The 18,218-nt window shown below is 38.4% G+C and overlaps 1 protein-coding gene across 2 annotated transcripts in view; it reads left to right on the top strand.

The window, feature by feature from the left end:
* PLCE1 (phospholipase C epsilon 1) overlaps nt 1-18,218 on the top strand; it is a 146,309-nt gene that overhangs the window by 115,498 nt on the left and 12,593 nt on the right. For both annotated transcript variants that reach the window (XM_026066683.1, XM_026066682.1), the window contains exons 16-25: nt 1,355-1,462; nt 1,912-2,028; nt 2,119-2,277; nt 3,322-3,451; nt 7,239-7,363; nt 8,098-8,215; nt 12,824-12,955; nt 14,920-15,207; nt 16,011-16,174; nt 17,067-17,328. In XM_026066683.1, coding sequence (XP_025922468.1) covers nt 1,355-1,462; nt 1,912-2,028; nt 2,119-2,277; nt 3,322-3,451; nt 7,239-7,363; nt 8,098-8,215; nt 12,824-12,955; nt 14,920-15,207; nt 16,011-16,174; nt 17,067-17,328 — 1,603 coding nt within the window. The remainder of the gene's footprint in view (nt 1-1,354; nt 1,463-1,911; nt 2,029-2,118; nt 2,278-3,321; nt 3,452-7,238; nt 7,364-8,097; nt 8,216-12,823; nt 12,956-14,919; nt 15,208-16,010; nt 16,175-17,066; nt 17,329-18,218) is intronic.

Here is an 18,218-nt window from a genome sequence, read left to right as displayed (position 1 = left end):
CTTCTAAAAACATTACTTCTAGGAATATTCTAAAGTTTTTTTAGACTTTATGCCTGATTGGTGGTGAACAGGAAAAGAACAGTTTCTCCCTAGGGCTTGTCGTTCTGAGTTTGTTTGTATATGTACATTTGCCTGTCTGTGTGTGTTTACCAAATGCTTAGAGAAAACATCAAACTTCCTATGAGTTGTGTTTTCATTACTCTCAATGTTAATGACTCACCATGTTCATTAAATTGGGAAGGGTTCACCTGGAGTCACACATGCCACTTCTCTTTGAGTTTTAAGACAGAGGGGTGAGGCTGTGTTAGGAAAGCCTGAATAATGCAATTGCAAAGGAGAAGAGTGGGAAAGCATGGTGTGGGAAAGCCTCTTCCTATCCCTCAAGTAGTCATCCCTGGAGGAAGGAGGCCCTCTGTTCCAGCTCAGTGTGTCTGACTGTTGTGGGCCGTGGTGGTGTGCTGACCATTGACACAACTGCCTGAAATCTAATTATTCAGATTTCTATAGAAGAAGTAAATTTTTCCTTATGCATATACGTTTTTGCTAGAGATGACTTTGACTGTGGAGAGCTTTGTTTTTAGTAAAATATTTAACTGTAATAAAGATAACTTTTGCAGGGATAGTCATGCTAAATAGCAATATCAATAATAAGCTAACCCATCTGTCAAAAGCCCAGAGCTTCTCCTTCCTTCCATACTACCTTCTTGCTTTCCTGAGTGGTTTTCTAACAAATAGGACTTCCAATGAAAAAGGGTAGATGTAAATCCAGCTTAATGTCATCAAGCAAGATGGCCTGGTACATTCCCGTTCCGACTATCGTCATGTAAGGTGTTTGCTAGAAATTATTTTCAAACCTCCTTTTATAAAACAAATAAAAAAAACAAAAGCAAAACCCACACCCCAAAATAGAATCAGCAAACAAACTGCAGCTGCCATGCCCAGAAGCTGTCATGGTAGCAACCAGGAAAACATTGCCATGTAGCTTTCCAGCTGCTCTTGTAGCTAGAAATATGGAAATGTTTCTGTCCCTGAGGACATCAACCTGTGCAGTAAGAACCACTTTCTGTGAACAGATTCCATGTGTCCTGCAGAAGTACCATAAGCTTCTAAGCTTCATTTTACTTCTTGTAAGGACATATATGCTTTCTTCTTAATTTTCCCACTGTTTCTCAACCTGGGGAATGCAGTTAGCTGGAGACTGTAGATTCTATGGGCTGTGTTTACTCCACAGAGATTGCTCCTTCCAGCACTTTTTCTGAGTCACTAGGCTTTCATTTAGCTGTGCAATATATGTCTTCTGCTTTGATGTGAGACTACAGTTCATTTGTGCTCACACTGTTCAATTGTGTTGTAGGTTCTCTTACAAGGCTGTAGAAGTGTAGAATTAGACTGCTGGGACGGCGACGATGGGATGCCTATCATTTATCATGGGCACACTCTTACAACTAAGATCTCTTTTAAGGTATAGTGGTAATTGCATATAGAAATTAAAAGTGAAAAGAAACGAGTATTTTTTTTTTCTAATGAAGAAAAAATTTCTCCTAGAAGAATACAAATCCTAACAGGTCAACAACATAGAATAGAAACTATACAGTACTTCATGAAAACTCCTCTTCATGAGAAAATGAGAACACCTCAATTATAAACATTATGCTTTTCAAATTAGTTTTTGTAGCATATGTAGTATAATTTTCTGTAGTTTTAGTTTCAACATAACTATAAATATATGTATTCAGTTCTGCTGTAACAAGATGCTAGGCTGATCTGTAGGAGCTCCACTTTTGGAAGCAAATTGTGGATTCTTTCTTAGAGGAGAAAACAGATGCCTTTTTTCCCCTTTCAACTAGTAATAAGTTAACTAAATGCTGCAAAATAATCGTATGTTCTTAAAATAATCTTTCTTCCTCATAGGAGGTAGTTGAAGCTATTGATCGCAATGCCTTTATCACCTCTGATATGCCAATTATCATATCCATAGAAAACCACTGTTCTTTGCCTCAGCAACGCAAGATGGCTGACATTTTCAAGGTAGGCCACAGAGTGTACTAAATTATTCTGAGCACGTGCCTGGGATTTTTCATATTATCTCAATATTTCATAATGCTTTCAATATTTCAGAGTGTATTTGGAGATAAGCTGGTAACAAAGTTTTTATTTGAGAGTGACTTTTCTGATGATCCCATGCTTCCTTCACCTGGCCAATTGAAAAGAAAAATCCTGCTTAAAAACAAGAAGCTCAAAGCCCATCAAACACCAGTGGATATATTGAAACAAAAGGTAAAGTCCCTCCTTAATAGCAGGAAACGTTTCATAGAACTCTTGTTAGAAATAATTGATTTTTTTTGCCATTCCTGTATGTACAACAGAATAATCTAATGCATATTGATGCTTGAGGGACTCCCAGTGGTTTGTGACACTTGCAAATAAATAGAGAAGCCACACAGTAAGGTACAGATACACCATCACAGAATTTTAGTCTACTTGTTTCTATAATATTCCATAATATTCTGATTAGCACCACATACCATTTGTTCAAAGTAAATGGATTTTCACTCTGAAGCTATGACATTTGCTATTTAATGTTTGCTGAGAAATGATGAGAAGTTCCCAGTATATTCTATTTGTTTGTAATAATCTCTAATAGACTTCTACTGTGTTTCTTCTTTCATATTTAAGCCTTCTTACTTCCTTTTTGTGGAGGACTGTGTTGTTCAAGTAGTGGTCGTACCTACATGAGGTGGTACTTGGTTTCTAAAAAGCTGCAGCTGCACCTCTGGTAGACTCAGCTTGTGACAATTTTGTATAGATAGTAAGCAATTAGAGTAATTCCTTGAAATCTAATTCCTCTTAGCCAAAACGTAAATTTTGTCAAATGTTGTTTTAACAGTTACTAGGAGGCAAAAAGTGTTTCTTTTCTTCTGAGTTTTAGGGCTTTCCCTTGCAGAAAATCGTCCCCAGTTATGCCAGTATGCTTATATCAGAATAAGTAAATCACAATGGTAATACCAGTATGTGGACATTCTTCATCTTTTAACAAGGTTTAAACTGCATAAAACAGAATATCCCAGTCTGGAAAAAGACACTCTTACTCTGAATAATGTGCAATGGGGACATTTTTCCATAATCAGTCAGGATTCATATCTTACTGTGTATCGTTCTACCAATGCAATTTATATTTGATCTTGATAATTTCATTTATCTCTCATTATATCTCTTCAGTGCTTTCATATACACAAAATAAGATGCAAATAATGAAGAAAACGTGTGCTTTTTTAAAATACTTACCAGTAATGTAGTAAGTGGTTGGTTTTGTTGCTGTAGGCTCATCAGCTGGCACATATGCAAGCACAGGCTAGCAATGGTGGCAGTGCTAGCAACCCCACATCTACCAATGAAGAGGAAGAAGACGAAGAGGATGAATATGACTACGACTATGAATCTCTATCTGATGGTAACAATATGCATTTATTTATTACAGTGCTGTTGCTAGAGAACTGTAGCAGTAAGGCATTTAAATCTGATCCTAGTCCTTGTTCAGAAATGAGGTAGATAAGTTGATTTTACCTTGTGAGAGGAGGATGGACTGTGTGTCCTCTGGCACTTCGGTACTGTGAAAATAATTTGAACAAGTAGAGGACTTTAGAGTTAGTTTATCTCCAACTATTAAATGTTCTAACTGTGCAATGTATGCTAAATTACAGTCTTTATAAATTATTTTTTATGTTCATCCTAAATTATGCAAAAATGATCACGTTCATTAATGTAGTGTACTCTAGCTGTGTTCACCTGTATTTCATTTCCAAAGGAGTTCAGGCACCTGAAAGTTCAAGACTGACAACAGGCTTAGTCATCTGCCTGACTGCCGTTAAATCAATCCAACATGCAGATTCTCCAAAGCCCTCCTTGACTACTCCCTAATCCCAGAGACCCCACTTTCAGCATAAGCTGTTCACTTCATGGGTGCAGTTGGAGAAGCTGCTGTGCCCTTGGTTCATGCAAGTAGACAGGGAATAAAGAGACAGTGGGTTTATGAAAGCTTTACCTGCTCAGTGAAGAAATGGCAAGGGATGCCTTACTGACTTGCCTTGTAGATTTATGTGCTGTCCAGGATTCCTTTTTGCCAGAAGTCACTGCCCACAAAGCAGGAATAGCAGAACAGGATAAAATTCTGTGCTTCAGCTATCGGAGCCCTCACGAACTGGCTGCTTAGTATAAATCCACCTTCAGTGGTGGTTTAAACAGATCTGCTAGACAGTAGATTGGATACAGTGATTAGCAAGTCAGGGGTGATAAAAATACTGCAGTTAGTAGCTTCCACCACATCTTCAGTTGCTCAAGTTCAGTCTGAAATGCCTGATTTAAGTACTGGTGAAGGAAGGATAGTGTATGTCAGACTGAGGCAGCTCTGATGAGGATATACATCTTTTTATACTTTCCAGTGCTATGGGGCTGGTAGATGCTAGTAGCACAAACAGCTGGAGTCTGAAACACTTAATCCTCTGAAGTTTTATCAAAGGACATTTGTCAGAACCCCATGTATGGGTGAACAGGCTAGAGGCATTTAAAAGGAGTACATGTTGTTTTTATTGGTAATTTTCAGAAAATATGTCAAAGTAGATCACAGTGTGTTTGGAAAAGGTATATTAGCCAAAGAGGCAGCAGTGAAATCTCACAGTGTGCAAGTTAAATGCTGCAACAATGGCAAATAACTCCAGAAACAGGTCATAAAACAGAGCAAGTGGGCAAAAAAGTTACAGATGCACTTCAGGATACATAAATGTAAGGTAGCACATCTAGAGGATTAAATTTAAACCATGCTTGCATGATTCCAAAGTCAAAACTGGCAGTAACAATTCAGAAAAGGGATCTTAGAGTGATTGAAAGTTCTCTGAAATCATCAGCTTGCTGTGCAGTGACAGCCAAAAAAGCCAGTAAAATACTGGGCATCATTAGGAACAGTACTGCGAACAAAACAGCGTCTTTTTGCTTGTATATAAAACCTTGATGTTCCACAACTTGAATTCTGTGTGCAGTTCTGGTGTCCAAATCTCAAGAAGGATATGGTAGAGTTATGGAAGGTGGGGAGAAGGGCAACCAAAAAAGGGAATGGGGCCTGGCCCTACAATAAGAGTCTAAAACGGCTAGAATTCTTCACCGGGAGAGGAAAAGACTGAGGAGGGGGTTTGACAAAGGTTAAAATCATGAAGTGGTGGTGAAGGGAGTACAGAACTGTTATTCACTAACTCCCACGATACTAGTTCTAGGAGGCATGCAGTGAAATAAGTATAAGATCTGTTCAAAACAGGTAAAAGGAAGTACTTCTTTATGTAGCTGGTAGTAAACTTCTGGGATTTGGTGCTACTGGAAATTGTGGAGGCAGACAGCGTCAGAAGATTCAAGAAAGGACTGGACAAATTCAGGGACCACAGGCTTATAAACAGACGTTACAGGCAGGAAAGTACCCTCCAACATCCCTAATATCCAGTGATTGTGGATGTTGGGGTGGTACAAGGGGAATCGACCATACCTAGGGGCCGGGTGCTCTCCCTAAATAGCATCTCCTGTGGCCACTGTCAAAAACGGAACACTGGTTTAGATGGACCATTGGTCTGACAAGTTGAGCGTGTTCTTCTAGCTAAGCAATGAAATACTTCACTTGCTGAACCCTGAAGTCTAATGGGTACCTGTGTAAGTGTTACACACTGCATTTAGAAAAGATGCAAGGGTTGAGCGTGCCCTGCAGCACAGGACGTCTTTCCAGTCGGTCCCTTATTTACATTATTTGCTTCTGTGTTAGTGATTAAAAAAAAAAATCACAAAATTAACAAATGCGCTTCAGGACCTGACAGTGCTTGTAGGATAGCAGTATTATTTAAGCTAATAAGAAAATTTATGGGTCTGGTTGTGGTGCCTTCTCCAGCTGTGTTTTGCTAGAAGTTTTCCTAACTGGCTGCTTGAGAGTTCTCTTTGTGTGGGACAGCGTGGAGAGAGCTTCCATGAAAATTAGTGTGAAAAACTTAGATGTTTGTTAATGTGTTTGCAAGGGAGATATTATGAGCTAACTCAGTAAGTAATGTTTGAGCAATGTTGTAATTAAGAGAAGGTCTGAAAAATCTGAAGCCAGCAGCAAGCATTCACACCTTGCAATACATGAAGGGCTCTATGGCATGGTTTACTGCTTTATTACAATGAGTAGTCTTTGGGATTTTTAATTACTTTAATATTTTGGCAAAACTAATTTAAATAATAGTCTGTAAACTTTCTAAAGATTTTCAGTTTTATTTTCCTTACTGATACATTAGGTTTGCATAAGGCTAATAGTTTTAAAACTGACACTTAATTTTCATTTCTCTGGCTGTAAATCTTAATTTCCTTTACTCTTATTCCCTCTCTGACTCCGTTTCCCTGTAGCTGATGTCCTTAATGCTTCTCCTGCTGCTAACAGCCAGGAAGGTAAAGGCTATTTGGTTAAGCATTTTAACTGCATGAAATCAGCACCGCATTTCCAGCCTGTTAAAAGTGCTAGTGTGAATTTATGGTTTCTACTTCATATTGAAAATGTGATCAGACATCGGGTATTTTATATGACATTATTAACTGGTCAGGAACCATTAGAAGATTGCATGTGCAACACTGGTTATGCATAAAAAGAATATGGTCAAAGCATCAGGAATGAATAAAAACCATTCCTTTTGTGACAGACAATTATAATATTTTGGTCCAGAAAGACCAATCAGTAGTTGTATTATACTCCAATAAATATGTAGCTTTGAAGAGGAATTTCTCTAGAAGTAAAAAATATTTGTGTGTTTATGCACAGTGAACATAAGGAGAGGGGAATGAAAGCTTAATGTACAAAGGCATGTACATGTTTGATGTGGTTAAATTATTTGAACATATGCAATTATTTGTTGTTCACGGATGCCACTTAGTTATTTTCAGATGGCAAACTTGAAGAAGAAATTTTTAATTTATTAGATGATTTTGTTTTAAGCATCTTGTGAGCACAAAAGGATGGACTTTCAAAAAAGTGCAGTGTATTAACCAAAGTCGGGCCTTAACTTTTTAAGTGGAAAGTTACTATTAAAGCAGAATGCTTTGACCAATAAATGCATTATTTTGCCATCTCGTTATTCAGATAATCTTCATGGCATTATCCACAAATATGGTTAACTGAAATCAAATTTCCAGTTGAAATTACTTGGCTTTATGCTTATTAAAGTCCCATTGATTTTTAGATAACATTCTTGAAGACCGACCTGAGAGTAAATTATCAAGTGATAAGCTGCAGTTTGAATATAATGAAGAGACTGCCAAAAGAATAAAGAAAGCTGATTGTGCTACTTACAGTAATAAAGGAAAGGTAGTACTGCTTTTTTCCCTCTTCCTTCTCTGCCACACTTTTGTAGGTAACAAGCTTCAAAAGAGTTTAGGTTGCTTAGGTAACCAAGACATCAGATGGCAAATGCACTTTAATGAAGGCATATTAGAAAGCATGGAAACACACCAAAGAAAATGGATTACGTAGAAAAAACATTCGACATACTGTTCAAGAAAAGTCCTCAGAGGTTATTTTATGTCTAGGCCATTTGGATGAAAATTTTAATTGTAGTCATCCTCATTGGAAAACTTTTTTGTAGCTAAATCCTGAAGTTTATTTATATATCTAATTTCCATCAACATTGATGGGCTTTAGATATCTAGGAACTGAAGATTTCATGAGACTCTTCAGCATTTCTGTGTATCTAAATAACTTTAAAATATGGAACTATGTTATCTATAGCCATATTACCATTTATTAAATCATCAGACAATTAAACCCCTGCATTGTTGTTTAGTAAACTGTAGTTTCTCCTGAACACACATCCTTTTTGCCTAAATTTTTGTAGAATAGACCATGACTGAGGTCTTTGCATATTTTCCCAGTATCAGTGACAGGTTAAAGCGTAAACCTGCACACAAGAGATCTGTTAGATAAAGACAGCAAACCAAATAGGAACAATGAGATAAAGGATTTTAAGGACATGAACATCATATGCTAGAATACCTTCATATTCAGTAATATTATTATTATATGTTATTGGAATTGTCACTTAGGTTTATGATATGGAACTGGGTGAAGAATTTTATCTTCCACAGAATAAGAAGGAAAGCAGACAGATAGCCCCTGAGCTATCAGATCTGGTCATTTACTGTCAAGCTGTAAAGTTTCCAGGTAAGTATACTTCCCTGTTTTATTGCTTTAAACTTTCTAATTCTTTAGGCTATTATATTTGTGTTTTGAATTATTTAGTACAAGCTTTTTCAAATTTAAGTAGTTTAACTTTCTTTTTGAAGATCTGATGATAGTCTACATAATAGCTCCTGGCTGAGAAGTAGTATGCATTATGTGAAGACATACTGTTTGTCATATAAAAATGTTTACAAAATTGAAATTTCCCAGTCTTTATGACTTAGAGAACAGTTTTCTTAGTGCTGTGTGGGTGACAGATGAGAGAAAGCTGTATCATAAAAGCTCTGAGTTTCCATGTACAGAGGTACTGAATTGGGAATGAGAATAAAACCTTGCCGGAAGAGCTTGTCAGATCTCTTTAAGTGAGCGCAGTTTGGCATGTTTCACCTTTGCCTGTGCTCCCCATTTTGTGCCCTTTCCTAAAGGGGTAGGAGGGGAGCTGTTTGGGGAGTGGGCTGGGGTGGTAAGGGGAGAAGCGCAGGCCTTTGAATGCGCTTATGTCGTCTGCCTGCTTGACTAGCGAGGGCAGTTCGGGAAGGAGGAGGACAAAGCTAACAGCCTTTCCATGGGGTGGGCGAGGACAGCTGGTTGGGGAGACACACACACACCTGGACATACACGCAAAACTTATGCAATGGGTTAGGAAATAGGAGGGTATTTCTTTTGTATGGTAGGAAGAATAATGTTAGCAGAAGAGAAGGAGAGGAAGTAACTGAGGAGGAGATCACTGATAGTTACTTGTTCAGTGCTGAAACGTGAGGATGAGTGTGTTTTGGCTCAAATATTGTACATAAATTCTTTTAAATTGAGAATATATTATCGATGTGTTTAATGTTTTGAATGAAAAAACAGCTTTTTAATGGAATGGTTCTCTGTGGAAATATCAGTAATCCTGGCAAATCGTGATCTTATACAAATAGAACTATAGTCAGATCAGAGAAGCTAACCAAACATAAAATAGAGTCAAATATGCAAGATAAACATGCTGAAAAATGGAAAGACATACTTTCATAATCTTTCCTAATTTAAGAATTGTAGGTGTTACATGTAGCAATAATAACTTCTAAAAAAATTTAAATTTGATACTCTCTTTTTAATGAAATCTGCAATGCGATATCTTTCAAATAAAATATTTTCTTTGAACGAATGATATTAAAGATTAAACAGAGATAGTTTAAGTTGTTCCAAACATTTTAACACACAGTGAAGTTCTGGTGTTCTAAAATAACTTTAAAATATTTCAAGTTTTTAATGTAAGTTAAATTAGAAAAAAAAATACTTGTTTTCCATATTGGATTTCTTCCTCTTGCTTTAATTAGAACATGAATGGAACAACTAAGAAAATGAATTCCTTTCACAGTTGAACACATGAAGCTATAGAAAACAGTTTTCCAACAAGTTTGTGTATGTTTCCTCTTCTGAGACAAATGCTGTCTTCTCTGCAATGGATGTAGATATGCGGGCTCACTGTGCTGCTGACTTGATCTCTCTGCTCAGCTGGAGGGCACAAACACAGTGCATGCCTCTGTTCCACTGCTGTACCCCAATGGTGTCAATTAATGAGAACAAGGCCAGTAGACCCATGGCTATGTAGATCTATTGACCAGTTTCCTTTTCAACTCAGAAAATGCAAGAGTTCTGGAGAAAGGGAGGGCAGAATTCATATTAGTGGCTGATCATTGATAAAAATACTTTTTCTCCTGTCCCCTTTTACCTCTATTCTGTGTTTATAATTGCCTGTGTCTGTGAAGGTTATCATTGATTTATGGCTATAAAACAAGACCATGACAATTGTGGTCACCTGGCCTAGTCTACTGAGTAACACGGACTTCCCGAATGGCTCTCTGGTCAAAACAGACTTTATCGTGTGGAGAAAAAAAACATTTCTTGTTTATACAATTTCTGGAAAGGAGGAACCCACCACAGCTCTTGTTTCAGTGGTTTTCAACCCTTACTCTCCTTGCCTAACTTCAGTTTCGGTCTGTTGGATATCATCATACTATTGTCTGAGGTGGTGAAGACCCGTTTGTTTGGGTCCCCGAAGATGAGAGCAATGAAGCGTACTTGAGCATAGTACTGCTGTAACTCACTTGTACGTGGCTTGTTGCCTTGATGCTGAGGATCTTATACAATGAACAGAGAAATTTGGGTACGTTAAAATAGGATCTGTACAACCTAGTGTAGTGAGTGGGGTGTCACCTAAGCTAACCAATGTGAAATTCAGTCACCGTCTCCACTGTATCAGACTATCTGCTGCTGTGGTATCAATTTTCCAGAAATTAAAGTGGGCATAAAAAATGGCACCCTGCAAATGTGCCATAGATTGTTTTCGAGGTCTGCAATCCCACAGGCTGTTGGCTGTTTGCTAGGGACACACGGTGAGAAGGTGACAATTGCATCTTAACCTGTTACCTTAGCATGGTTAGAATAGGAAGGACATAGGAGTTTGTCATCCCCTGGATTAAAAATCTGAAAGCAGTAAGACAATAGGGTTGTATCTAATCAGAGAGAGTAGTAATAAATTCTGTAACTTGAAGGATATGGTATAGAGTTGTAGGGAGATATGAAACAAGACTTGCTCTGTCATTGTGGTGATATGACAGGATCTAAGTTGCTCCTACTTTGAGCAGGGGGTTGAACCAGATGACTTCCATGTCTCTTCCAACCACCATTATTTTATGAATTTATGATTCTATGAATAGATGATGCTGTATTTTGGAGTCCAGTTTAAACCGGAGTGAAAAACGGAGCTTGCCTCTGAGAGGAGGCCTGTCACTTGCAAAGCGTGCCCGTGGGAAGGGCTGAAAGAAAACTCCCAGCTTACCCTGTAGCCATCACATACGGCTCAGTTAACCTTGATGTTTTGCATTGCACTCTCCAGTGATTTATGAGGTTAGTTTGTTTCCTCAGTGACTGTCTCCACAACAGGATTTTGAAACCTGGATCTTGCTTGCCAAATCCATTTGATCCATTGAAAACTGAGATTAAATAGTTCTGGAAGCACATAGTCCATAACTCCTCATTCTTCTAGTCGGTTCATATTCCTTGATCTCAACCTCTACCATCTTCTACTGTTTATGTGTATGCTTTGGCCCGGAGAGACAGTAAGTCTCCAATCCTGAAAACATTTATGTACATGCTAAATTTTACTAACCCAAGCAGTCCCATTGAAACTATAAGCATAACTTTACTATGTAGATATGCTGTAAAGATTGAGACCTGAAAATTTACATCTGTGGACTGATTTCAGTAGAACAGAATCTAACATCTCCTCTTATCATTTTCAGTTGTAGTTAAAATATTAATATTAAATCTAGAGCTGTCTTTAGGCAGGTGTGAGTTGGTGGGATTGCATTGGACCTTCTGTGTCCAAAAACCTCATGTCTAGTGTCTGGGCTGACACAGCATTGCCAGCCTGGTGAGTGCCCCCTCCAAGAGGCGTGCGCGCAGGCCTGGAGGACACCTCCATGGTTCACGTGAGGCATTAGGGAGCAGTGCTGACATTTAATTTTTTTGTATGAATTTGGGGTTTTATTTTTGTCTTTCTAAAACTGAGGATCATCTTACAAGTGACACTTAGGCCATTACAGTGTGCTTGCTTTGTCATGTTGTAAATCACAAGTGCATCTTGGGGCTCTGAGAGCGTTCCTCACCTCACTTCCGTGTGTGTCAGAATAACTGTGGTGCATTTTGACTTTGTTTTTAATTTTAATCTACTACATGGTCTGTCAAAGTCAATGGAAAGAAACTGACCTTAAAGGGAATGAAATCGATTTCCTTCACTGGGATTTAGATCATAATTTTAATGATTATTTTGCTGGAAGGCATATGTTTGAATAATATCTATAATAGAGCTTTCCAGCCCCACTTCTGTGTACATATTGGCCGTTAAATGTTTAATGGATTTTGCACACCATTTCCCATCACTAAAATACAAATTTTAAACAGAAGGAGATAGCTCTGAAAAGACTAGGTTAAGTTAAAGGTAAAACTGGTACATTCAACCAACAGCATTTTGGGGTTTTCCTTTATTATATATTCAAATCATATTTTGGCATTTAATTATGCAGCTACCATAACTCAGACAAATCCCATAATGTTCAGTACTGCACAGTTTTATTGCCTGTGTAGAAAGGATTTTTTAAACAATTTTCAGAATGAATGTATTGGGACTGTTTCTGCAGAACTTTTTAGTATTAATTAGGACCATTTAGTAATTTGAGACAGAGCCGCGCTACCTTCCTCAAGCCAAAAAGTAAAATGAAGAAAAGTTACATTGCACAGATTTTTCTGTGCTGCTTCATATATGTTTTTATATACATTATATGGGTGTGTGTGTGTGTGTGTATACACATATATGTGTGCGTGTGTGTGTATATATAATATGCATGTATGAGTGTATGTATATATAAAGGTATATATGCATGTAAGGTTGTTGGAATTAAATTATGGGGAAAAATACACAGTTTGCCCTGTGTACTATATAGCGGGAAAATTAATGTCTTAGAAAATAATGTAAAAAAATGATGGAAAATGTCATGCCCTCTTGGTCATGTTTTTGGCTCATTTATTTTACATTTATGGGAACAGGCTTGTCAACTCTAAACCCATCTGGCTCTAGCAGAGGAAAAGAAAGGAAAAGCAGGAAGTCCATTTTTGGCAACAATCCTGGCAGACTAAGCCCTGGGGAGCCAGCAACTCTTGCCAAAGCATCTGGAAAAGGTAAAGTTAGCATCTTCTTTCACCAGTCACATGGAATGACTCTGTAATCCAACACATGTACCAGACCACGTTGTTAAAGATCAAATACTTTACAATGTATAAGCAGTTGAACTGCGGAAAGGTTTTTCATTAGCATGGCAGCTATTACAGTAACACTTTTACAGTTAAAGAATTGACTGTATAGTAATGGAATGTTAGAATAGAATTAATTGATCAGGACTATAAAGACCCTAATTCATAAATGATTCAAAACTAAAATGCATTTTAAATGATACATCTTACAGTTTATATCTTAGAAGACACGAATTAATATGTTCTTTCGAAGTGCAGTTGGAAGGTAGGACTATCGGGCTGGTTCCAGAAAAAGATTGTTAAAGTCTGAAGTAGGACTCAGTTGCCTAAAATTTAGCCAAGTCCAAATTTGTACTCCTGGAACCGCCCCCCCATTCCATCTTGGAGGTGTTCAACTCCACAGCTGCTGCAGTTTGTGAACCTGGAAATTCTACTTAAATGCATAGAAAAGTACACAAAAGGTTCTGGAGCAGGGATGAGACCCAGATCTCCTGCCTTTCAGGAGAATGCCATAAATGGAAAGTTAGAGAGTTGTATCCTTTCTTGTACTCCTCTTCTGTCTCACAGAGCCATGTGTTTCTTTCAGCACAGTGGCACAGCTGCACCAGACAGGTTAGATTCCCTTCTAGAAGCCAGTGACCTAAAAATAAAGAATTCTAGCACTTAATTCTTATGGCCTTAAGTTTTTTGCTGAATTTGTCCCCTAACTCTTATGGCACTCTAGACTTTTCGGAGACTTAGCAGATGGGCTTCAATATTGCCCCCCTTCCTAATGTAAAATGTATGTATGAGAAGAATGGAGTATTGTCTCCCAGAAGACCCTGCAGCTGGCTGAGTAGGGTGTTTTCCTGATATGTTATAGTTACAGATTCAAATCTACAGAGGCTAACCCTGTAACCCGGAGCTTGGACTTAGTTGTGAGTACTCTACCCATGGGCTGTTACGAAGAGGTGACCTCCCCAGGCTGCCTGTCAGCAGCCCAAAAGATTGTTGTGGCTGACTTTGACAGGCTCCCAGTCCATAGCTCTGAGTCAGGATCGTGGCTTCCAGTCTGCTTACTTCAGATGGCACCACTCTTGCCATGACAGGCTTCTGGGGTACCTGCTTACTTCCACTGAATGTAAAAGGGGTTTATGTATGTAATTTAGAAAATTCGGATTGCCCAGATGGGACCAGATGCCTGTTTTCTTTAGCCATTGCCGCACTTCATATATGGTGTTTAAAGCAGGTAGCCTAAGAAGTCCTCTAAAGGACTTGGTTCTTGTGGTGGTATTTTTAGCATCACCCAACTTTTTATATGCCTAACAGAGCTTATATCTAAGTGAGCTTGTATCTAAGCAAAGTAAGGGAAAAGTTAGATATTTAGGAATGGAATTGCAAAAGCCAACACGATTGAATGAAGTGGTTTTTTAACCTTCCTAGGAGAAGCACTTCTATAGTGCTTTTGCACTCTAGGTGCTGCTCCTGCCTGCAAGGCAGCAGACCTTTTTAAGCTTGAGTCTTTTTTTTTTTGTTGTTTTTTAAACAGTCTCTGCATTGATAATACTTTGGTAGTATTGCTAGCAATGGGTTAAGAATTAAAATTCATTTCTAGCTAATATCTATCTCTATTACAGTTATGTTATTCAGGAATGCCAGTTAAATGCTTCTGTATGAAATTTTTTTTTAACACATCTCCTTACAGTATAGTTTAAATACTTAGACATTGTTTTCTCTCATTAACTGTTCTTACTGTATAAGAAGAAATGGGACACATTTTGAACAGTGTCATTTTCCAGGAACCCCTGTTTGCACCATAGCCAAAGTGTAAACATGCACTTCACTAGAAAACTTTGAATTCTTGGAGTCTCTGCACCTGCAGCTGTAATTTGCGGGTACTGTTCATTTTCCAGGTCCTTTTGATGTGATGCGGCAGACCTGGGAAGATCCTTGTTCTTTTAATTCACCAGCTTCTCTCAGTGCCATCATAAGGACACCTAAATGCTACCATATCTCCTCACTGAATGAGAACGCTGCCAAGCGGCTGTGCAGACGGTATTCTCAAAAACTGATCCAGCACACCACCTGTCAGCTGCTGAGAACGTACCCCGCTGCCACACGCATCGACTCCTCAAATCCTCATCCCCTTATCTTCTGGCTCCATGGTGTACAGCTCGTGGCTCTTAACTACCAGACAGATGGTATGGGTAGAATAGTGCATGTTTTTACACATTTTAAGTATGATACAAGTCCTTCTTAAACTGTGACGTTGTATTTGACGTTTTCCTTTACGTGCTATCGTAAGGGGACTTACCTGCCCGTGTGCCGCAGCGCAAGCCAATTCATACAATTACAATCTATAATCCTTAAGAATAGGGGTCCCAGAATTCAGGAGTTTGTGCCAGTGCTGGCAAATCTCCTGATAGCACAAAACCACCTGGACAGCAGCACCTTCAATTTTTTTATTACTATGGAAGGCTTTTTTTTTCCCAATTTCAGTGGCCATTATCCATTTCTGCTAATTTTGAGCATAAAAATATACTGAACTATTTTTCTTTAGAGTTACTTTCTTGGATACTGCTTTAATGTTGGTCAAAGAATGTTTGCGCCATGTTCTACCCTATCTTGTTCCTTCACCTTTTTGGAAGAAAAAGGATCTGTTAGGTTGTCTGCAAAACTGTTACAGTTGGTGCCTTTTCATTCTGCAATTCAGGGCAAATATCTAGAAACTCCTCAGGGAGTAGGTGTAGGTGGTCCTGTAGTTGGATAAAGATATCAGAAAAGGGTAGAAAAGAATGAACTGTTCTTACAGTTTGAAGTAATTGAGTATTGGATAGATTGGATGCGTAAATTACAGCTAGCTCTAAAAACCAAGCATGAGTTTATAGTACGCAACTAAAATTCAAAAGAAGATACTAACTAAAAGCAAGTCCTTGTCTTCACTGTTGCAGTTTTTCCATTGTGCCGCTGCTGTGTGTCAGTTTTGGCTGCCTTCCTTTCACAGATCTTCCTCTGCAGCTTAATGCAGCAATGTTTGAAGCTAATGGGGGCTGCGGATATGTTTTGAAACCTCCTGTTCTGTGGGATAAAAGTTGTTCAATGTACCAGCAATTCTGTCCATTAGAAAGAGATCTTGATAATAAGGAACCAGCTATATATTCTTTAACAGTAAGTACATTAAAATGGAATTTCAAACAATCAGATAGATAGGAATAAACATGTAACTACGGTCTTAAACCAGCATTATAGTCATACTTCTGTATGAAAAGATTGTACCTACAATTACTGCTTGTACTTCTGAAGATCAGTGTAGCTAAAAGAAATTGGATGGAGAAGGAGAAAATGATAATCTTTATTTTATTTATTTGTTGTTTTGTATTCATGGGTACTTCAACTGTTTCCTTCACAATATTTGACAGAACACAGTCCTGAAAACATTTTCAGTGGGACTGCCCAACAGTGTAAAATTATATGTGTGATCAGACGTTTCACACGTTTCTGAAACAAAAAGCTGTAATGAATATTAAAATATGTTTTTTTTAAGTTATATAATAAGATAAATTATTCATGGATTTATGGCAAAAATTTGGATTCTAAGAAGCTAATGCTTCCAGGAAACGTTTCAGAAAATTGAGATCCATAAGAATCAAAATTGTCCCAGCTGTGGTAATTGCAGACCTAGTTCTTCTTTTGTGTGTACCAGAGCAAGCCAGAGGTCAGTGCCATTACCTCAGAGTAACTGAGAAGAAAATTTGATCCTTTTGACTACATTACTAGTACATTCTTTCTGGATTAACTTTCAAATGCCTTGAATGGTTGCAGCCATGATATATGGTTTACTTTTTTCAGGGGAAAGATACCGTAGCAACGGCACGTGGTTTAAGCATTTCTGCTTCTGAATTTACTGTCTTGGCAATTACAAAAGTAAAGGAGTGTTGTAATTAAATCAGTATGCTAACAAACTGTGCTTAGGAGTACGATAAATAATATTTAGCTAAGAATTGTGACAGAAAAAGAATTACTTCACTAATTATTTTCTCTGTGTGCTTCTCGGCTTCAGATTGTGTCTGGCCAGAATGTTTGTCCTAGCAATAGCACAGGAAGTCCATGCATTGAAATCGATGTCCTCGGGATGCCTCTGGATAGCTGTCACTTCCGGACTAAACCCATTCATCGCAACACACTCAACCCTATGTGGAATGAACAGTTTCTTTTCCGGGTTCACTTTGAAGATTTGGTCTTTCTTCGATTTGCAGTTGTTGAAAATAACAGCTCAGCTGTAACAGCTCAAAGAATCATTCCACTAAAGGCTCTAAAAAGAGGTAAGGTTAAGTTTGTAGTAACACTTTATACTGGAATGGTCCAGCAGACTCCTGGCAGACGGAATCCTTCCTGAGGGGATATTTTTAATCAGCTTGCTGCCTTTTTCTGGAGGAGACAAGGAACAAGTATCAGGCAACATACTTTGCCCTAGCAGTCTAATGCTGATCTAATGACCTCCCTGGGAGCTGCCACAGTGACTTGTAAAAAGTCCCAGAACGGAGCTGCATCTCCTGCTGATGCAGAGGAGGGAGCACCTTGTACGCAGTGGCTCCGACTCTGAGCTGCGGTTGTGAGCGCTCAGGACTTACTGCTCCTGTAGGAAGACTGGAGTGGTTTCACTCTGTTAACTGTCCTAATTAGCGGTCACCAGGGCAGAGGCTTGCAACCTTGGCTAGAGAAGAGGTGAAAGAAGAGTGAAAAAAGGCAGAAGAAAGACTAGCAAGCACCAATAATTCTGTGGCACTTGTGGGGGATGCCATAACAGCAGCAGCTCTTCAACAGAATGGTGAAAATAGTTTCAGGTTTACCTCATGCAACTGTAACACCACAAAGCAGATTTAATGTATGAGGAGATCTGGCCATATATATTCATTTTCCCCATGAGAATTTGTCCTTGTTTCATTCATATTTAAAATTGTAATTTATTTAGCTATTTATTTCATCTATAAATAGCTTGACTATTGTGGTGAATGCCAAAAGCAAAAATTATTTCAGTAGGAGTTAATAAGGGTACACAGCCACACGAGCCACTCAGCGGTTCATAGGATTTGGCTTGGGCTGTTGTCCAGACAGGAGCGTTAGTATAGTGCTTTAATGCTATAGGTATAGCAAGGGCTTAGATATCCGAGTTTTTCATCTCTGAGTCAGGTGTCCTAGGATGTGGCCAAGT

This window comes from Apteryx rowi, unplaced genomic scaffold, assembly GCF_003343035.1.
Source record: "Apteryx rowi isolate R43461 unplaced genomic scaffold, aptRow1 scaffold_246, whole genome shotgun sequence".
In the NCBI taxonomy this organism is placed as follows: domain Eukaryota; kingdom Metazoa; phylum Chordata; class Aves; order Apterygiformes; family Apterygidae; genus Apteryx; species Apteryx rowi.
Note: the sequence above shows the minus strand (reverse complement) of the source record. Positions and strands in the feature narration are given on the sequence as shown.